This window comes from Diadema antillarum, unplaced genomic scaffold, assembly GCF_040938485.1.
Source record: "Diadema antillarum isolate AM-2024a unplaced genomic scaffold, OU_Dant_1.0 seq00000604_RagTag, whole genome shotgun sequence".
Taxonomy (NCBI): domain Eukaryota; kingdom Metazoa; phylum Echinodermata; class Echinoidea; order Diadematoida; family Diadematidae; genus Diadema; species Diadema antillarum.
The window spans coordinates 1,627,924-1,651,016 of record NW_027271532.1 but is presented as its reverse complement, the minus strand read 5'-3'; the positions used below and the strand labels follow the sequence as shown (position 1 = coordinate 1,651,016).

The following is a 23,093-nucleotide window of genomic DNA, read 5'->3' as shown; positions in this document are numbered from 1 at the left end:
AAGTCCGTTTGTGACTAAACTTGGGTGGTAGATGTCCCTTGGGGAGTTGATGGTCACCACAAGGTCAAAGGACACAGACAGGGGTCAATGAACTTTTAGGGCCCAATGTTAAGTTTTTAGGGTGCGTTTCGTTTATGGACACTTTTGATCCGTAAGTCTATTTGTGACCAAACTTGGGTGGTAGATGTATCTTGGGGAGTTGATGGTCACCACAAGGTCAAAGGTCACAGACAGGGGTCAATGAACTTTTAGGGCCCAATGTTAAGTTTTTAGGGCGCGTTTTGATTGTGGGTCATAACTTTTGATCCGTAAGTCTATTTGTGACCAAACTTGGATGGTAGATGTACCTTGGGGAGTTGATGGTCACCACAAGGTCAAAGGTCACAGGCAGGGTCAATGAACTTTTAGGGCCCAATGTACTGTGCATTTAATTATGACTCCTAACTTTTGATCCATAGGTCCATTTGTGAACAAAATAAAAAAAAAAGGGGTGTTGTACGTTTGTGGGCGAGACACATTACGGCACTTTCCTTGTTTTTTTTATCATAGCTATAACCATGCTATTACTAAAAAAGCACCGTGCAATTTTACGTGTTAATTTGCGTCTATGAAGGGCAATTGTCAGTTACGTGTAGTTGTGCAGTAATCCATGGGAATTGAACACAGCCTCCCAAATTACTTGCTTTAAAAATTCTTAACTGTTATGCTCACAATTGTGTTCAAATTTATACTGATTCATTTGTTGTTGTTGTTCTCAAACTTCACCTCTAGATTGACTTTATCCACTGTTTATTGGGTTTGGATTCCATTAAAACTCAAGACTTGGACTATTGGATGAAGCTTTTCCATGAGGCTTATATCTGTAAGGGCTTAAACAAACAAACAAACAGAAGAGGCTCTTCTTTACAGTGAAAGTCTGTGTTCACTAGAAGACAGTAGAAGTCATATTGACATTGGTCTGCTTCATTTACCACTTAGGGCAAGGGTTCAGTGTGTCAGCAACCTTGGGCAGTCGCGTGTGTACATTCTGCTTGTATCTTTATTCAGAACCACATTGTGGGGACTACCCAGTTCTACAGCATTTCAGTCTGAAAATGGCAGTACAACATTTACAAAAAAAAAGAAGACAAAAACCAGTCTGGCTTAATTATGACTGAAAGATGCGTATTGATATATTCATTTTATAAAAATACAAGCAGCAGTGATATTAGGATTTCATTTATTTGTCATAAAACCAGTTGCCAAGTCACTTGTATTCAGACAGTTTTTGGTGTTCAGCCATGATGTACAGTTCATGCCACAAGTATGCAATGAAAAACATCTCCCCCCCCCCCCACTTTCAGAAACATAGCACCAGCAGTGGGAAAGTCTCCCCCCCCCCCCCCCCAAAAAAAAAAAAAAAAAAAAACCACAACAAACAAACACACTACAACAAACAAACAAACAAACAAACAAACAAAAGAAAAACACACAAAAAACACAGCCAAAAAACAAAACAAAAACAAAAACAAAAAAACACAAAACACAAATAAACAATGACAACAACAACAAAACGAAATCAGAAACACACACGAGAGAGAGAGGGATATAATAAGGTGTACTTTTGTAGGTCATCTTTTACACTGTCTCTCAGTTCCTCTCTTTGAAAAAGGGAGTGCCTAGTAGCTGTATTTGTCAGTTTTACTTCCTGCTTTATACATCTGATAGATTACTTTGCCCATTAGGCAGATCATTTTACACAATGCAGAATCATAGTCTTCTGCAAACAAGCTGCAGCAATCAACAGTGTAATCAATCTTCACATAGATTTTATGATATACAGTGAAATCACAGATGATTTGGCTGATTAGGGTGTGCATAGTTGTACACCCTATGTACAACAATCTTGTCTTCTAAGACAGATGGATTCCAGGCTTTTGGTGAAAACTAAGAGAATCATTTGGTAGACTTATTATCTAACGATTAAAAATGAGAATGAATCCAAAGTGAGTAGATTTATTTTGCAGTAAGAGTATTCATACCTGGAAAGAGAGTTTAGAGGCCTGTCATCTATACTATTTAATATATGTGTGACCCTGCATCACAAAACCAACAAAAAGTTGTCAGACAAAGATTTTTAGTTGAGGGCAGATTCTGAAAGAGCAGACTCTAAGCTTTAAAATGATGTATAACTCCATTCATATGGACTCTCCTAACCAATCTAAATATTGGAAAGAAAGCACACACTCTGGAAAAGTGTGAAATGAGAAAAGAGGCTCTGAAGTACAGGGCCTATTCAAGCGCTTAATCTTTACCAAATCGCCCAAGCTGTGTACTGAATGGGACAAAAAAACAGGCTGTTTACCACTGGAGCAAGAACAATGAAGGGATTATCAGATTAAGCTGAAATTGAGTATGCTTCATAGACACATTCTGTCTACGATTAATGCCAACTTTCAAAGTGGTAGCATTATCCTTTCAAAAGTTATTAGAGTTGAAAATGAAGAGTGTGCAAATTAGGATTTTCAAGAAATTAAAAGGGGCATCTAAGACATATCCTGATCTCTCTACTCTACAAAAAAGAGTCATAGATAAACTGCTAAAAACATACCTTCCCATTCATTTTATGATCCCAAACTTAGTAATAATGTGGAAGAAGAATAGCTCTTTCAGAAAATATAAAGAACTTAAGATTGACGTGGTTGACCTGTTTCACCTTTTTTGAGTCCTCATTTAAAATCAATGGGTGCGCGTTCGTTTTGTGGTGCACGGTCACATATACTGTTATTTTCACGTACAGTGGTATATCCACAAAAGAAGAGGTCGCAGACATTTTCATGAGATGTTGTTTTCTTGAATGGACACAGAGGCCTTCATAAGTGCACTATTACACCTGTAGCTTAGCGCATGGTGACATTTTCGCTTGTTAAATTCGCATTCCAAATGTGATTCGCAAAATTCACAAATATTAAACTCTCACGAAAATAATAGATTAGATACAGTATTTGGTTTGAGTCAAATTTAAACAGTAAATCAAAATTGAGTCAAATTTAAATGGTTATAAATCAAAATTAAAGTGGCAGTGTATGAAAATGCAAATGAACAAGTACAATGTGCTTACAATTTTTTTCTCCCTGAAGTTTTTGTAAACATGATGTCTTTCTCTGTGGTCAAAAAAAAATAAAAAATCTGGACATTGTAATCATATGTACTTGGTGATTAGAGTTCAAGGAATCATACCAAGAAGGAAATGTGTGTACATCATCCTCATAGGGATCTTGTCCACTGTTTGAGCCAAACATCATGACTGTACAGTGATTAGAACAGTGATATGATTGTTTATTGAGCCAACCTGGTTCTATGACCTTTGTTATCTCTCTAATTTCTATCTCCATGATGAACTGATAATCTCTGCTCAAGGCTGTTTGATGTGGATGTGACTTGGGTCCCTATGTGATTCACCTAGGTGATCTCAATGCTTGTCCTTCTTGCTAGTCTTCTCTATTTCAATTAAATTCTATCCAAAGAAACTGATTGGTAGTAAATTAATTTTGGACATGCAGACTGCACTTGAACTAAAACAGCACACATGTATGATACCAAAGGAATGAATCATTATCCCTCTTCATGAAGGAAGCTGCAATTTAAGATCATTGTCTTCATACAATGTACATATTCTACTGCAGTAGAATGCAGAAATTTCTTTTCAGTTCATGTACCATGTTGAATGATATCATCACGTAGAAACTTGTGAATCTTCCATAGTTTTGTGGCCATGTACAAGACTTTTTGCCATTTGGACACACTCCGGGATGATATACCAAGTAACAAAGAGTGGATGTGAGTTGTTTATGGAAGTGAAACTGACAGGAGAAACTTGTGCTATGATAAAATGCTTTGTTCAGTCACTATGTTACTATCTTTCATCTTGATATACATTGCAGGTGATACTGCTCGGTGTTTGAGCTAATCATGTATCGTATCATATACTACTCATCAACAATAAGTCTCAGTGCTTTTGTTGTTGAACTGTTGTGCGCCACTTGCATAAACTGACCCCAGTTTCATACATTGTGAGTAGTACATTTTGTACGTAAAATTTTGAAGTGAGAAGCAGAGTGTGCAGCTTTTCTGGCCATGATGAATTGCTGTATTAACATCAGACCAATGGTAGAGATGTAGGCCTATACATCATTTACGCAAGGACTCTTATTAGGTAGCTGAGCACAAACAAGTCAAGGCTGGTCATTTACCAGCAGTAATGAAGTGCTTGTTGAGGGTTAAATACAACCAGGAACTTATTGACAAAAGTGTTGGGGGGGGGGGGGCAGGGCTGCTCTAATCAAACAATCCACAATAAAACATTGTATCGCTTCGATATTCAGGTGTTTTAGGTATAATGAAAATGTACTGGTAAGTTCCTTTTTATAGGCATCAAGTTAAAAGATTTCTTCATGAAAGGGTCATGTACTAATTTACATCACACCAAACCTTTCAATTCTGCAATTTTGACTGTTTACACTGCCGGGCTCGGCCGCGCTTTTAATTCAAACCTTTCAATATTTTGTCGTAGTGGCACTCTGCTTGTAAACAAACGCAATTTGGTATAGTCTGGTTTTCAGATCCTTTGCCAACTGGATTCCGTGGCGACGAAGTCGCCGTTCGGGCAAAGGCCTTTGTTTGCCGAAGGAAAAATCCTTTGCTTGACAAAACCACTTTAAACTATACTAGTTTTCGACGTTGAGGAGGTTGATATCCTGAATAACAAAATAGTACGGGCAGAGGGTTTGGAAGCCAGACTAAAATTGGCCGCGCATTTGGCCCAGTTTGCGTTTACACTGAGAAAAGGCCGGTCTCGGCTGCGGCTGAGCCGCAGCCGAGACCGCCTCCAGAGCGTGGCCAAATGCGCGGCCAATTTTGGCCCCGCATTTGGCCTTTTGCGCGTTTCAACTGAACACGGCCAAGCCTTGCACTGTAAACGGGGTCTTAGGCAACTACAATATCCCTGGTGTGGCAACAATCTACATATTCCCACATGGTACATTTCTGAATTTCATCATAATTGTATATTTTGTTTGTGAAATATGTACACTGAATGAAGCATTCAAGTATTGTTACAATTGTTTGTTTGTTTTTTTCCCCTCTTTCCTCCTGAACATCAGGTTTTGCCATAGGGCATGCAGGTTTGTTGGAGACTATTGGTATGTTTACCCTGGGATACTTCATCGTTCTTCTCACGGTTCTTTCACTCTGTGCCATTTCCACCAATGGAGCTGTTGAAGGAGGCGGAGCCTACTGTATCCTTAGCAACACAATAATTGAGCTTGTAAAAACTTCCATTAAAACTAGTAGATGAAAGTGAGAGTGATTACTGTGTGTACCTATCAAAACAAGAATGGGAAAAGTCCAAAGATTAAACACTCTATGTACAAACAAAGGAATTATAGCAGAGTTAACTTGTGTTTTCATTAAGGCGTAATACAGTACTGTAAAAGTGGATATTTTCGTGCGACTAATTTTTCACGCTCAGCGGGGTAAGAATAGTTTCGCATGTGTTTAATTCCGCGGAATCAGGATCTCAACTACGGGAACATATGGCAGGCAAAAATATTCGCGTGCTTTTATTTTCGCGCTAGTTTCTGGTTGCGCAAAATGCGCGAAAATTTCAACACCATGAAAATTTCCACTTTTACAGTAACTTGAAGCCCTGATTGAGAACACAATTCAAGTGGTCTTGAACAATGTATGATGTCTAGTGCCATAAACACCTACACAATATATATCATGGGATGACAATGTGTAGTTTGCCTATTAAATGAAATCTCTTCAGCCAAAGAAGATGGAAGATGCACAGAGATACAGGGAAAATAAAAGAAATCTGTACGGGGCACTTTCATCTTTAACGATGAAATCTACTGCAAATTTGTCACATATCTTGTGAAGGTCTACCAGCCATACATATGTACATACATGTATGTACTGGTACATTGGTACATGTGTAGGTCTTGTTATATATGTACAGTTAGTGTGTATCTTTCTAATTTACAATTATGTAAGAATATGTGGGAAATCATTTTTGTTGTTATTGCCATCAGAGTTTTGACTCGAAGACCCTACGTAGATGTTCCTCTCTCTGATGAAATGAGATACGCCGGAGAATTCATGTTGGCCCTTTGGACATCATAGGTCAGCTACAAGTGTTATGAAAACAATGAATGACATACATTCTTAACTACATTGTATGAAAACTAGATAGTTGCACCAATGTGACATATATTTCTTTGCTCAATACTGATGTCATGAGAAGATTTTGTTTGTAGTAATTGTAGTACAATCCACCTGTTTTGAAATTTTCTCTCCAAAACTGTCCAGGCACTGACTCTTGTTTAGAAATGTATACTGGACTTACATACAAATTGTAATTGTGTGCATGGGTGTGTGTATGTGTACGTACACTTTCCAGGGGTTATTCAAATATCTTACATTTGCTTTTATTCACTGATATACAAATAAGCTGTTGTGCTGTCTTGTAGTGGTGTGATGTGGTTTATTGCCTTGACAACCAAATGTTGTACACTGTAGTCATGATCAGCCGTGCCCTAGGTCCAGAACTCGGAGGGAGCATAGGGTTCATCTTCTACCTGGCTAATGTCTTCTCCTGTGCCTTCAACTGCAGTGCCTTTACAGAGATTCTGGAGGACAATTTTGGTGAATCAGGTAAGCAACTGAAGAGAAGATAATTTTTCAGTATGCTTACAACCCAACCAAAGTCTTGAGTGAGCTATAATAATCATTCCTTTTCTTGTTCCAGGCAATAGTTGTATTTGATTTGTTCTTATTTTTAAAAAAAAATTGTGCAAATTCCAACTAAACTTAAATGGAATCATCCTAGAAGAGGGATCTCAGGCTGTTCTCCGGGAGTTTTAAGGTTGTATGATGCCCCCCCCCCAAAAAAAAAAAAAAAAAAAAAAATCAACAGCAAACAAATAAACAAACAAACAACGGATTCTAATGACTTTAATCGAATTTGGTAAATTCAAAAACTCATAGCTATATTCCTCTTAAATGTGTAAGGTTTATTGAGGGTTTATTGAATTATAAAACATCCTTGATGAAATGGTAAGGAATTTGCATGGCTCACAAGTGCAATTTTTTTTTTCTATCGCTATTAACTATTGCTTATTATTGTGTGAGTGTTATTGTGCATGCTCTTCCCCCAAGGTTCACTGGTGAAGAATGGCATTCCTACTGGTGGGGAGAACAAGAGATGGTGGACATTCCTGTACAGTTCTGCCATCCTCATGTTCTGCTTTCTGGTCTGTGTCATTGGGGCCAAGATGTTTGCCCGCACCACTGGCATCATCTTCCTGACTGTGATGGCTGCTATTGTAACAATCATCGTCAACGCCTTTGTCCAGGAGCCCTTCGAGGTTCCTCTGCCTTCATCCAATAGATTTGTTGAGCCAAACTCCACAGCAAACTACACTGGGCTCAGCCTGGACACACTGAGAGCCAACCTTTTTGGTATGAGTCCATTCAAAGAAGCATCATGACATTTTGCATGGTTGCAAAATAATGTTTCCCAACATTGTGCATGAAATTTTACAGCAATACATCTCGGTGTGTGTGTGTGTTTTTTTAAATGAAATGAAAAACTAACCCCATGTCACTCGAAAATGCGCCACTTTTGCATTGAAAACAACAGCTAGATTTCTTTCAGGATTTTAATGAATTCACTGGAAATCTATAGTATTATTTTCCTCTCCATCATAAAGAAGTTTCCAGTTTTGTGATTCTGCAGAAAGGTCTGAATTACCTACCTTGACAATATATCAGCTTATGGAAGGAAACTACTTTTCAGGGTTTCAAAAGGGACACACAACCTTTTAAAATGTGTTGTTCTAGTGTAGATTGTACGGGGTTTTGTGCTAGTATGATAAGCTTTGAATGCCACCAATTCTAAACTGTGAGGATCATTCGTAAAGAAGTCATGTAAAGTCATGATTACACGTTTGATACTATTTCATAGCAAAAGTATGACAGTCATTCAGATGTTTTATTATTATTTTGAAGGTTCTTTGTGTGTTCTCATTGAGTGGTGTTGGTGATAGAAAACAAAATAAAACAAAATATATTATTGAGACTCAGCCTACAGTAGTAAGTTACAGTAAGTTACACCACATCATAAACTTTTGGAGGTGAAAGCTGCTTCAGGACTGTTAAAAAGCATTAGAAGCTGGAATTCTTATCAGCTTGCTGTAATTTCATTCACTTGTGGCAGAGGAAATGATTGTTATAGTGAAATATGGAAGGTTTGACACACTGTGTAATGGAGCTTTATTTAACCCTAATCAGGCTGGGCTTTTTTGGCTATGCTATATCTGGGGGGGGATTCCGCCCCCCCTTCAGATCTCGCCTATGGAACGCGTGATCGCGCCGAAAATCGGCACACGCAACGCCCGCGACGTATACTATCAAAATGTATGGTTGCTTTCTCCGAAAAATTTTTCTTATATTTTATATTAATTAATTATTGTAATTTATGCATTTAAATCAGTTTTGGGCTCTAAATCACTTATTAATGCTCTAATTAAGCTAATTTCTTTTTAAAAATGTTTCTTGTATCATGCTCCTGAGACATAGGATAAAAAAAAATCTGTATCGAAATTGATTTCTTATGTATTTGATTGTTTTTTGAATTTCTTATGTATTTCTTTGTTTTTCGACCTTTTGTTTTTGTTTGTTTTTTGGCCAAAATTTGTCACAGACATTTTTCGAAGCTTTATTATGCTAAAATGAATTAATTTCGTCCATTCTAAGTCAAGATATGAATTTTTATGTGAATTAATTGAAAAAACACAATTTGCATTGGATTTGTACACAAAATCACGTTTTGGAGCAATTTTGGGGTTGACAAATTTTTTTTGAACGGGCGTCGTGTCAAAACGGTATGCGCGGGCGCAACAATTTTAGTCTCAAAAGTTGCGCGATACTTGAAAGAAAAAAGTCATGAAACATCGCGGCGGGAGCTTATCGCGCTGCGAAGATATTGCGCGAAACGTCGAGGGGGGGCGGATTCCGCCCCCCCCCCCCCCCCCCCCCCCCCCCCCAGCCTGATTAGGGTTAAAATATCTTGTGGCAACAAAGAACAATATCCTGTTCATACTGAAACCAAATTCTATCGTCAGATGAAACTTGGTTGAAATCATGATGACATAAAAAAGAATGAGAACTTTTGATAGTGATAAGACCGAGAGTCTTGTCTCTAGAGTGAAGTTAATGTTCTATTTCATTTCTTTTCTTTACTTTTTTTTTGTCCAGATGCTGTCGTAAAACATTACATGGAAATTTGACTTTGTCACACAATAAATTTCAAACATTTAGACAACATACAAAATATAAAAAGTTATGACATTGCATTACATATGAATAATGTATATAACATAATGATTTCCTTTTCCTGCTTGACAATGTCACTTTTAAAGAAAAGGTGTTTAGGCATGATGTATTAGGATAACTATGTGCAGCAAACTTTTGTCACTTGGTTCAGAAGTTTATTGTTGATCTTTGACATTCATAATTTTTCCTTGCCTCTTTTATCTTCCTTTGATCTCTTTGTGAAGACAATTATACAATGGACTACACGACAGGAAAAAAGCAGAACTTCCTGACTGTGTTTGCCATTGTATTCAATGGTATTACAGGTATCATGGCTGGGGCCAACATGTCTGGTAAGAGCTGTTTCTGTCTTTACTCTCATTACAAACATTCTCTGCACCTATCTGCACTCACTTGCATGATCTTGAGAGTCACAAATTGTCCATTATATGCAATAAGATAAGTTAAGATAGGATCTGTTTGCAGTGCGCTTCGACCTGAGTTTGACAGAACCTTTGGACTCACCTGGTAAATGTCAAAAAACATCATAATTTCTTTTGTTAATTTGTCAGTGTCACCTATAGGATATGATGGCATATACATGTGTAATTGGCTAGTGGTGGCTAATTAGCTGATTCTATGCATTGTGAATATTTCTTTGATGTTGTTCATTCTAGTTAAATGAAGAATGTTGTCTAATTGTATCCTGATAGTACCAGCATCTATATATGAAAAAAAAAACCCTCCTTTTCATGAAATAATTGCAATTTTAGTCTAATCAGGCTAACTCACAGACATTCTCTATGTTGAGCTGCTAAAATCAAGTACAACTTGTAATTAATTGTTAGTAGATTGCATCGTGCATGATGCCCAGTCATAGATTACAGTATGTTTGTATTTTTGTGCAGATTAGACTTAAGTTTGATCACAGGTCATATCTAATGCAAGAGGACCCTCACACAATAGGAAGTTGAATAATCTGCCTTTATTTTAGGTTTCATTAACGATGAATTAGCTGTGTCTGTACAACCAAGTGTGTCTTAATGTCCAATATTTATTTATGATGTTTGTGTATAAAGTTGATGAATCGCTTTGAAACATGATTGTATGCTCTTGCCAAATACATGATATAACTTTTAATGATCATAATGCTAATGATGGTAATGATAATAGAAATAAATAATAGTAATAGAAATAATAATAGTGATAAAAATATGATAATGATAGTAATAACAATAATACTAAAAATAATGATTGAACTGATAATCTTAACTACGATGATGTGATGATAGTTGTCAGCAGTGGTAGTGAAAATAGAATTTTGTAGCATGCTAAAATATCATGCTCAGCCAAGTGGCAAAGATCTTGCAAGAAAGATACATATACACGTTGTATATTATATGTTTACTTTCTGTATGTCAGTGTGAGTGTCAGAGTATATCACCTATCTGATATTTATGTTAGTTTGGTCATGCAGTAGAAAATTGTTTGTGCCTTGTTGTGTTGAATGGTCAGAAATGTAAATAATGTAATTAGTGGTGGGCTATACAGGGGGTAAAAAAGGGTCATGTTTCGAAATCCTTAGGGTCCCTGCTTGTTTGAAGCAGCTTATCGTACAGAGCATTTTTACACCTTTCATTAAAAAATTGGTTGAAAAATGAGATGGAGTCGGCCAAAAAAACTGATTTGGGGGGGGGCGCAAAATTACTGTCGCGCAAAGGTCAAAATATAGTGAAAAAATAATAAATTCACTATCGAAAGGAGTATGAAGATGATTTAAGTGTCCAGATATATGTTTTTGAGGTCAAGAAATTGATTGGAAATGTCAGAATTCCTTGATATACAATAGAAAGCTTTCAAATTCTCAAATTTTGCTTTTTGTGGGGGGGGGCGTAGGGCTAAGTTTCGGCCCATTTCTGGTATTTGAGTCACCCAACGTATGCACTTTGCCATCATCCAAAATTTTGTAGTCACAGGCTTATGTGATGATAATTATTAAAGATATAAACAACAGTAGATATAGGAAGGGTATGTTATGCTCTTTCAAGCAATTCAAATTTTGAAAATGAAAAATCTGTTAAAAGCACTGCTTTCACAACTGCAACAGTTACACTAGGACACCACATACCGGCGTAAAAAATACTAGATTTAAGTTCCATTTGTTATCAAACTTGCATTTGCTTGCCATAATGATGTGATTATTCTCCTCTCTACGCAATAGAATGATTGGAACAGGGCATCAACAAAGTTATTGTGTGGTAATTGTCAAGCACAAATATCATGGTACACTTTCGAGGTCTCATGGTCCCATGCTGTTGTGTGGTATAATTTGCAGGACACTTACACTACAGTCTGTGTATGTCATGTCACTTTGGGCATCTCCAATGTAACCCAATATCAGGATCACAACACCTTATAAGATGTTCTACTACACATGTATGTGCCTTTCCATTGTCATTTTGGCATATGCTGAGGTACCACTGTCTGACATTATTAACATCCCAAATAAGGGCACAAGGTTCATTGACCACAATAGCTGGTTCAGCAGCGCCACTTGCAACTTTCAACTTTGAAGGTGCTGGTTGAACCTCAGTGATGTTCAGAATCAGTTGCATACGAGTACAACTGTATATATATCCTTTTCCATGGGCATGTCCGGCTATGCACTGATTGTGGCGGACTCTAAGGTATTGTACAAATGAGGGTCAGACGATTTTCAGGTCTGTTACTGAAATCTGGTTAAGGTTGGCTAAGTGAGATCGTGCTTGGAAATGAGAAGTGTGCCTTCTGTATGACACTCCAAATTGAATACATGAGCAGGATGCGGATCTTGCTGCCAGCTTGTCAAACTTTGCAAGATCTCTCTCCCAATCCAAATTGTTAGTTTGTAGACCTTCAAGCTCCTCATCATTTAGGGTATCGAGAGATGTTGCATGTGGTGTAAGATCAAACTGTGCCCCAAATCTACATTCGCCACCTTGTTTGCAATGCAACACAGACACAGCATTTGTACGGCACAGTACTGTACATAGGAGATGTTTCTCAACAGTTAATGTTGGTTCTTCTGGTTGAAATTACTAGAATGTCACATGAAACCCTGAGAGAGTATTCACTTTCTGAGCTGCTAGATCTCTGTGAAGTTGTGGAAGAATTTGAACAGGTTCTACTTGAGTTGCCTTCTCCATGTTGAGAAACAGCACTTGGCATACATTGTAGGAAAACCAAGTCCACAGAATTCGGTTACTGCGACAGATTCTTCAGTGTGGAGATTCTTTGAAACAGAATCTGTCACCAGCTTCTGAAAGCCTGTGTATAGTTCAACCTACAACCTTGTGATGTTCTGCCTATTTTCTACGGCATGTGATAGAGGATGAAGACGGAAAGATAGGCCACTGCTGAAACTGCTGAAGTTAACAACAAGGAATGTCCACTCTCCCTTTGATATTATCAGGGAAAGTAATTTTGAATTATTTTCTTTACAACTTGTGATCATAATCTGTAGTCTATACATTTGAGATGGGTCATTTATGGACAGAAAATACAATGAAACTTAGAGTCTACCCCACCACTACCCCCCCCCCCCCTCCCAAAAAAAAGAGAGAAACAATGAATGCTTTCTATAGCAAACTGGGGCTTTAAAACAATTTGCAATCAGTTTCTTGACCTAAATTCTACTGTTGTTTATATCTTCAGTATCATCAAATTTATAAATCTGTGACAACAATTGGAAGATGATAAAGTGCACGTTGGGTGACTGGAATACTGGAAATGGGCCGAAACATAGCCCTATGCCCCCCCCCCCCCAAAAAAAAGCACAATTTGAGAATTTGAATGCTTTCTATAGTATATTAAGGGTTTCTGACATTTGCAACCAATTTCTTGACCTCAAAAACAAATATTTGGACACTTAAATCATCTTCATACTCCTTTGGATAGTGAATTTATTATTTTTTTCACTGTATTTTGACGACGCGCGACAGTAATTTTGCGCCCCCCCCCCCCAAATCAGTTTTTGGGCCGACTCCATCTCATTTTTCAACCGATTGTTTAACGAAAGGTGTCAAAATGCTCAGTACGACAAGCTGCTTCAAATAAGCAGGGACCCTAAGGATTTTGAAACATCACCCATTTATAGCCCACCACTAATGTAATCTAATTTTGTTTGAACACACCAGGTGAGTTGAGGAACCCAGGCAAAGCCATACCACTGGGCACCCTGGGGGGATGTGCCTACACAGCAGCCATCTATGTTATTGTCTTCCTTCTTGTCGCTGCTTCTTGCAGCAGGTAAATCACCCACTTTTACATCTCGAGTGGAGAAGGGATTGGCCCGTGTGAGCATGCAATGCACAAGAATGGACCATGTTTTTGCCATCGTTATATCATTGTTCATCTGAATAGACTTTGGAACTTCTTCAAATACTTATGTTTGAACAGAAGACAATCAGCCTTTTGGACTGAGCTTTATGTATTATTTGATATCCAGAACTTAAAGTTTAAAGGTGACATTATTGCTCCATGAATCATTGTCAATACAGAGGCTTGCACAATGCATGATTACACTTATCCATCATATGATACCTTGATGTGATGCTGGACTCTTGTTGTAGTGTAGTTACCACACGTAATAGAAGTATAGCATGCATACACTATAATACTGCTAGTATTCAACCAATAATGATATCTTAATAGATCAAAGGGTAATGACAATAATGGTCTTATTAAAACCTCTTCATTTTTGCCACTGCTCTACCAGAGTGCCCTGTCATTATTATTACCCCAGCAGGTACCAATTCACACTTTGTATACTCATGGGTCAAGAGGGACATGGTGGACAAACGTTTTGTCCAACATTTGAACCTAGACCCTTAATAAAATCAGGAGTCTTATCAATACATTGTGGTGCTGCTGCATTGTTTCAATATTGTAATCAAACCTGAAATCTGCTGCGTATATTAGTGGTGATGTGAATGTTAAGTACAGTCAGAGGATTATGCTGTTTCCTAACATTTTGATGGGGAAACAAATCTATTGATCTGAAACATATTTGGATGTCATCTTTCTGTGTGATATGCTGCATATATGAAATATTTGCACACAGGTGATCCAGAATATAACAACTCAATTGAAAGCAAAACAGAATGAAAGTAGACAGCAGTTATATGAAATAAACAATGCATACATGTGTGAGATGAATCCACAAAGTATATGTTTATCTTTGAACCACCAGGGAATTGCTGGTGAATGACTACAATTTCCTGCAGCATGTCAGCGTTTGTGGACCTCTGATTGCAGTAGGCATCATCTGTGCCACTCTCTCCACATCACTAAGTACACTAATAGGAGGCTCCAGAGTTCTCCTAGCCTTGGCTAAGGACAGGGTATTTGGTAGGTTCTACTCTCTTCCATTCATTCTACCTGAAGAGCTTCCCAGTCATGCTTTATAGCATCTGTATCTCTAATTTGCTATGTTATTTCTTATGGTCTTCACCACAATCAGTTTCAAATTGACAATGGCAGAGCTTCTTTTGGTCTTTACCACAATCAGTTTCAAACTGAGCATGCCATGGTTTCTTTAGATTTTATTTTATTTGTAACTTGGGTATTTGTATTTTCTTTTTCCATGTAAAAATTGTGACAATCTACACTGTACTAAAGATTAACTGTCTCATGCCTTATACAGCAGGTAGTGTAAAAGGTAAAGGAAATTCACCCAAGAACAAGTAACACTGAAACTTATTTCAGCTTCAAACTTTGCATGGGGACTTCAGTACTGATTGTGTAATATTGCTCGGCCTCTTAACAATCAGCATAAAAATCTACATATGTTAGTAATTTTAGACCATATTTGAGAAGGACACCTTGCAATATGATGGAAGCAGGTCAGATCCATGGGACATTTCAATATGACTCTCACACATCAATAATTCTATAGCCTCTACTGTGCACAAAACCAATCTCTATCACTGATCATCAGCCATATGAATCATAAGAAACAAAATATAATCATCTCACCAGATTGTTTATGATTTATGCACTGGTAAGATTGTAACTGCATCATGAATTGTGGCAAAACGCATTCATTATATGTTTTCTTCTTGTTCTCATCTCTATCTTTGTTTTGTATAGTTGTTGTCATTGTTGATGAAAATTTTCCTGCAAATATCTCTTGCTATTTAAAGATTAAAAAGGGGGAGTAGAGTGCAGATATTTTTTACTTCTAAATGAAAGTAATGTAAAATGTATTATTATTTAAAGTGATTGGAGTGTACTTGTCTTAATTTGTGCCTGGATACCTTTAAATGTATGTGCTCTTGTATGCCCTTTGTCTCAAGGAGCTATCACCAATCCTATTGCCAGAGGGGTGACCAAGGGTGGCAACCCCATTGTAGCTCTGATAGTCTGCTGGTTCATGGTTCAGGTAAAGCTGATGTTTGTTTATGTCATTATAAAGTGCTAGAGATTGACTTTATGTGAGCTTCTTCTCTCTTTGGGTTAGTACCCTGAGGCTGAGATGGAATGCAGTCAAAATCAATCCTAAAATCAAATTGAAACCTACTTTGAAACAGCATGCTATCTTACTACCTTCACATGAATTATTGAAGAAAGAAACACTTTCCATTATGTATAATGAATGCCACCAAGGACATTCATGACTGCACTGTGGGAGAAAAAAAAAACTGTATACACATGGATATACCAGTATTTATTCATTTCCTTCAGATCTTATTTGCTCACCTGAGCCGAAGGCTCAAGTGAGCTATTGCGATCGCTCTTCGTCCGGCGTCCGTCGTGCGTCGTCCGTCGTCCGTCGTGCGTAAACTTTTTACATTTTCATCTTCTTCTTGAGAACCCCATGACCGATTTTCACCAAACTTGGCAGGTAGCATCCCTAGGGGGATAGGATCTCAATTTGTTCAAATGGGCACCATGGCCCACCTGGGGGGCCCCAGGGGGGCCCAAACACCCTAAAATCAAGGAATCTTTAAAAATCTTCTTCTCTAGAACCAGAAGTGATAGGGCTTAATTGATACGTTGAGTAAGTACATTGATGACTGTAGTTTCAAGTTTGTTCATGGGGGAATCAGGGGTGCCCCCCTTGGGACCCAGGGGAGGGGGGGTGGGGAGGGGTCCTAATGGGGCCTAAATTGTACATTTTCATCTTCACTTTGAGATCGCCATGTCTGATTTTCACCAAACTTGGTAGGTAGCATCCCTAGGGGGATAGGATCTCAATTTGTTCAAATGGGCACCATTGCCCACCTGGGGGGTCCCTAGGGGGCCAAACCCCCTAAACTTAAGGAACCTTTAAAAATCTTCTCTAGAACCAGAAGTGATAGGGCTTAGATGATACTCTGAGTAAGTACATTGATGACTGTAGTTTCAAGTTTGTTCATGGGGGAATCAGGGGTGCCCCCCTTGGGACCCAGGGGAGGGGGTGGGGAGGGGTCCTAATGGGGCCTAAATTGTACATTTTCATCTTCACTTTGAGATCGCCATGTCTGATTTTCACCAAACTTGGTAGGTAGCATCCCTAGGGGGATAGGATCTCAATTTGTTCAAATGGGCTCCATTGCCCACCTGGGGGGTCCCTATGGGGCCAAACCCCCTAAAATTAAGGAACCTTTAAAAATCTTCTCTAGAACCAGAAGTGATAGGGCTTAGATGATACTATGAGTTAGTACATTGATGACTGTAGTTTCAAGTTTGTTCATGGGGTTAGCGGAATCAGGAGTGCCCCCCCCCCCCCCCCCCCCCCCCTTAGGACCCAGGAGAGGGCTGGGGAGAAGTCCTACAATACAGTTGTAATGGAGCCTGAATTGTACATGTTCATCTTCTTCTTGAAAACCTCAAGATGAATTTTGACCAAACTTAGCAGGTAGCATCCCTAGGGGGATAGAATCTCAATTCCTTCAAATGGGCACCATGCCCTCTTGGGGGGGGGGGGGGAACTAGGGGGCCCACCCCCCCCCCCCCCCCCCCCCCACATTAAGGAATATGTAAAATCTTCTGCTCTAGAACCAGAAATGATAAAGCAAAGTTAATACCATGAGTTTGTACATTGATGACTTTAGTTCCAAGTTTGTTAATTGCAGATTCAGATCCAGGACTGCCTGCCCCCCCCCCCCCCCCCCCCCGAGTTGAGGGGGGGGGGGAGGGATCCATATGCAGACCTAAAGTTTCCAATGTTCTCAGGTAAGAGTGTGCAAGAATGCATGGAAGGTGAAATTGCGATACTCAGGTGAGCGCGTGACCCGCGGGTCTCTTGTCTGTTCTTTCTTGCACCACTAGAAATAACACAGTTTAGCAGTTGTTGTTTTTTCTTTTTTACATCGTCAAAGATATATGTGATCCGCTACAACAAAAGGATCCTGAAGTCACTGACAGCTCAGCCAAGAAAATCGAGTTTGAAGTTGGACCATCAAAATTATTCAAAATGATTGGATTTCTGTTTTTGGCATAATTTTGTAGTCTAATGTATCGCCTATCATCTGCCGAAATTTTGAAGCTAAATGATCAAAGGAAAGGCAAGAAAATAATATTTTTCTGGGCCATGATTTTCTGACTTTCAACGGAACAGAAACATGTCTGAAGATTTGGATTTAGCGCCACAGCTAGACTCCACCCCTAGCAACGAGGGAGTGATCTTATTGGTCAGTGCATGGCATCCTGATTACTGATTGGTTGTGCGGAGATCGCTGGCACTAAGCTTGAAAGAACATCGCGGAGGTTGCTGGGAGCATACCTTCTATTGTCAAGTGGTGAAAACTGTCTTGCCTCCCCTTGATCATGATAGCGTCAGAAGGAAAACTTTGAAGGCGGTTTCTCAAAACGCTGATTTCCTAAACAACTCAACATGCACTAATAAAATTATTGATATCTCCGCAGCCGAGTACTATTATGAGTCATGTTATATGGAATTAAAGTGGAAGAGTAAGGGAATAATGTCGTGTCATTTTTTTAAAATTGTCCTCCCCCGACTTTCGTATCCTTTTGTTGTAGTGGGTCACATCAGGGGGGTGGGAAGTGGTCACATACGTTACTGGTACTTCCAACATCACTTAAAATCTCTTAAGACTTATGGGGAGATGCTGAACATTGAGGCAGTATTTTTCCATTTCACAGTCATTAATGCATCATCATCATTACACATGCAGCGTCATATGAGTGCTGTCATGCACTGTGAACAAGGAGAAAGAATAAAAGAGAGTGATTCATGAGATAAGAGAGCAGTGCCAACATTCATACATGTGTTTGATTATCCTGCCAGGAGAGGAAAATCTGAATCATCTTTCTTTACAATGTGCAATGATATCCCTGGTTAGTAAAACAGTCATTCACCACTTCCGTGCCATTTTGGGATCTAAGCTTGCAGATGATTGTGAAGAAGCTAACTTTGATTTATACCACATTTCCTTTTTTGGGTTGGTTTTGTTTCTTTTCTTTTTTTCATTCTGTGTAATATGTTTGATAAGTTATTTACGAGTGGATTTTATGTTATAGCATTGATGATGGAGTTTTATGTGAGTTATGGATAGGGGTATATTTTGAGTGACAATGTAATGTAATGAAACTCATGTAGGCCCCTATAATGCTAGTGAAATGCGCTTTTTTACCCAAGAGGACAGTCAACTAGCTGACCATGCTACCAGCCTGAAAATCATTAAAAGCATGCAAGGTACATCATGGCTCAAAGTGTGATACCCGAAGTAATACTTCCTCACCAGATGGTGTAATCCGTTTGCTCTTATGATCTCAAAGTCAGCAGGAGAAATTGGGTCTTTGTGTTTAACACTGCCCAGTTCCTCTCACTACAGTTTTAAATAAAACACTCTCAGGAAGTTGAGTGTTGTTGCAGATGTCAAAATTGTGATCGTCAAGAAAGTGATGTTGAACACCATAACGAATGCATTGAATGGACTCCTGAGTATACAAGGAACCATCGTTTTGACATATTTATGCATAGAATGAAGTTTGCAAAAGTTTTCCAACTCATGAACAGAGAAGTTTTAATAGTCAAATCCAAATGTTTAATCCTAGCAAAACTCTCCAATCTAGAGTATAAAAATGTAACCTTTTTTTTTTAGTACAATGGCATCCCAGTCTGTGAGTAGAGCTGTTATATCACCCTCAGACCAAAGTTCAAATTGACTGGAGCTGCCACAGTCATCTTGCACAATGACATATGGCGGTGACCTGAGTGTGCTATAGCATGTTTACTGTAGCCATCATCAGTGATCGTAATAATCGTGTGACCTATAATGTCTGGTGAGTAGATGCCAAGGCAAAGCTCTCGATGGATGAAAATGCAAAGTTTTCTCGACCCGTTCTATAATTCCTTAGTGAATCATGCAGTTGTTTTGAGTTAGGACATGTGGAACTTTTTTTAGTCCCAATTTTGTAAGATATAATGTTTGAGTAATTGAGACATGTCACTCTTGCACACCTACAGATGGTTTTATTCATTGGAGAACTGAATGCCATTGGTCCTCTGGTGTCCGTTTTCTTCCTTCTGTCGTATGCCTGTGTCAATTTGGCCTGCCTTGCCCTGGATGTGGCTTCTGCTCCAAATTTCAGGTGGGACGGAATGAGTGATTTTAAAACTCATGTTATAGACTAATAGATGCTCAGTTTACTTCTGTATTTAAATTGTGCCCGCACGGCTATTTTAAAACAGTGTCTTATATGAGGTGTAAAGCAGCAGACCATAACAATGCCCAATGTTGCATATAAGTTTCTATTGCATATGATTTCCATAACAACCAAATTAACTATGCAAGATTCTTCTAAAACTTACCTGATTTAGCAACGAAAGATGCATGAAACTCGAATTTTTTATCTGAAAAAAAAAGAAAAATTCAAAGTTTAAAGCAGGCTGATTGCAAGGCTTGTGACCACATTTGTATAGCAGAGAACATCCATAATGATGAATACACAATGCTCTTGCATATCAAAGGCACACCTACACAGACCATGTATACTTCAAATCTTACTCTTCATGTTTATTTGAAGACCAAATGAAGCATTATTACAATCATCCCAACACTTCTGAGGTGCTCACATCAGTTATCATAATGTGATAGAGAATATTTCTGTATGTAATGGTTTGTGTGGTAAAATGATTGCATGAATGATGTTCATAGTTCATACCAAGATGTATGTCCTTGGTTCAAATTTGAAACTATAGTCAACCTTGCTTAAGTCAACATCGCATAAAACAAATAATCAGCCAAGTTGAAGGACTTTTAAAGTCCTCTTCTCTTTATATTTTATTGATTCTAATCACGTATAAGTGGTTTATTTATAAGCTATTTCTTCAGTCAAATTGGTTTGGCTTAAGCAAGGTTGACAGTATGATCACTTCTGTTGTAAATGACGGTCTTTGCCCTTTATTGCTTGTCATCACTGCAGGCCATCTTTCAAGTACTTCTCCTGGCACACAGCTCTGATTGGAATGATAGGTTGTGTCGTCATGCTGTTCCTGATTGAACCCATTTTGGCCTTCGTCGCTATCGTTCTCTTCTTCTTTCTCCTTGTGGTTATCATCATCTGGGGGCCTGAAAATGAGTGGGGCTACATCTCACAGGCCCTTATCTTTCACCAGGTAGAACAAAAGAATACAATCTAATTATCAAAACTAATCATGCCTCAGGAATATGAGAATAGTAGCAGTCCTCACGTCTACAATATTATAAAACATTAAACATTAGTATAATACAAAATAGGTGAATTACAAGTGAAAACAAGACTTGCTAATATACCAGGAAGTACAATTCATGATCTTACAGATTATGGCATATAATATGGGATGCCATGTGCTGTATGTGTGGAATATTTGCAGTGTTTTGGTTTCTGCCTGTTTCGCAAATGGACTGATATTCACCAAATTGACAACTTGTGAAATAAAATTTCCTCCCTGGAACACAAATGCACTGTATTTGTCTCCAAGATGGGAAATCATTAACTTTCCACTGGAAAAGGGACACACTTATTTCTCATTCCGTCTCTGTGGTTCTCAATTGCAAATTCATCCACTAGCAGAATTGTCTTACAAGTCCTACAATGTAGGTCAGGAAATATTATTCATATGAAATGTATTGCATATGCAGTGATGAATACTTTTCTTCAAATTGCTAGTAGTGTAAGCACTATTCTGAAAAAAATTCCACATTTTCACCAAATTGTGTTCAAGAATAGCAGATAAAATCAGTTTTTATTGTTAATAGATAGCTGTTTGGAATAGTCAGTGAAATTATTAGTTTTCTGAAGACCTGGGCAATTTTTTTCACTGGAAAGAATAATGTCCAATATCAGTATACTGATATAAACACGTGTGATAATTAATACAGTTATAGTATTCTGACATGTAGAGTGATGTATTGATAAAATACCTCAATGAATGATAATTTGCAGCCATGTCATTAGGTTTTCTTCACTCTGTAATACAGGAAAGTGTACACTCTTTTATGTTATAGCTGTGTCTGGTTACATGATTTTTCACCACAGGAATTGTTTGTGAGTGTGACAAAAGAAAAACCTGTGATGTATAAATAGATGCATAATTTGAATAAAGATGTTTTGTGTCATTAAATATCAAATCTTCCACCCAATATTTGCCTATAATTACCAGGTGCGGAAGTACCTGTTGTTGCTGGACATCAGAAAGGAGCATGTCAAATTCTGGCGGCCACAGATGCTGCTGCTGATCTCCAACCCTCGGGCCTCCAGTCAGCTGATCCGCTTTGTCAATGATATGAAGAAAAGTGGCCTCTACATCCTGGGCCATGTCAAAACTGGTCTCTTGGATGAGTTTCCAGCAGACCCAATTCAACGTGAGCTGCCTGCCTGGCTCTACCTTGTAGAGACATTGAAGGTCAAGGCCTTCGTAGAACTGACACTAGCACCCAGTGTCCGTGAAGGTGCCACACACCTAATGCGCATCTCTGGTTTAGGAGGTATGTATTGGCAGTGAGGGTTTGTCTGTTTTTGTTATTTGATACCTCTGCCCTGAAGGGTGCCAGATGCAGAGTTGTCTATTCATCTGTTTGTCTTTTTTGGTCATGATTTCAGAAAGAAACTGCTGTATGGATTTTTTGGATACCTATACTAGCCAGGCATGTGAGGTGTAGATGCACTAACTACATTTTTGGCAAAAAAAATCCTTTAGGTCAAAGGGCCCAAACTCCCAAAGCCCCCAGTTAGGCACCTAGGGTGGAGCCTACATGGGAGGGGGTTGCCCAAGGGGCCTGCAGCAATCTTACAATGACAAAACCCTCTTTCTGCCCACTCTGTTTGTGTTTTCCATATTCCATTCACTGGATTATATATGTACATGTGAGCACACACGCACACACACAGTGATAAAAAAAATGATTGCATTTCATGTGTGGATGATACATAGTCAAGCAACTGTGAGAAGAGAATTAGCATAAAAAGGGTGATTCCTTCTCTTCACTAATTCTTTCTTGATAGTTTGCTTCTCTAACCACAGGATGGTATCAAGTTTTGTTTATAAGAGAAAACATGTGGTCATGTGTCTTCTCTGTGGTGGCTGAGTCACTGTCAGGGTAGTGTGGCTTACTGATTATGATGTAGTTTTGAAACCCAAATATTGCTTCCCAATGTTCCTGATCCTTTGTTAGGTAGATGTAGATGATGTGTTCTTGCTGCTTGCATCATGCATTTTCTTTTGTTTATTTTTCTCATAGTAAGGCCCTTGTATAAACCCTGTATGA

The 23,093-nt window shown here is 38.5% G+C and overlaps 1 protein-coding gene across 1 annotated transcript in view; it reads left to right on the top strand.

The window, feature by feature from the left end:
• The window catches only part of LOC139735872 (solute carrier family 12 member 9-like), a 36,821-nt gene that overhangs the window by 9,149 nt on the left and 4,579 nt on the right, over nucleotides 1-23,093 (top strand). The window contains exons 2-11 of the mRNA XM_071646620.1: nucleotides 5,142-5,276; nucleotides 6,562-6,696; nucleotides 7,201-7,503; nucleotides 9,603-9,710; nucleotides 13,533-13,644; nucleotides 14,588-14,745; nucleotides 15,693-15,778; nucleotides 19,811-19,935; nucleotides 20,770-20,962; nucleotides 21,989-22,313. Coding sequence (XP_071502721.1) covers nucleotides 5,142-5,276; nucleotides 6,562-6,696; nucleotides 7,201-7,503; nucleotides 9,603-9,710; nucleotides 13,533-13,644; nucleotides 14,588-14,745; nucleotides 15,693-15,778; nucleotides 19,811-19,935; nucleotides 20,770-20,962; nucleotides 21,989-22,313 — 1,680 coding nt within the window. The remainder of the gene's footprint in view (nucleotides 1-5,141; nucleotides 5,277-6,561; nucleotides 6,697-7,200; nucleotides 7,504-9,602; nucleotides 9,711-13,532; nucleotides 13,645-14,587; nucleotides 14,746-15,692; nucleotides 15,779-19,810; nucleotides 19,936-20,769; nucleotides 20,963-21,988; nucleotides 22,314-23,093) is intronic.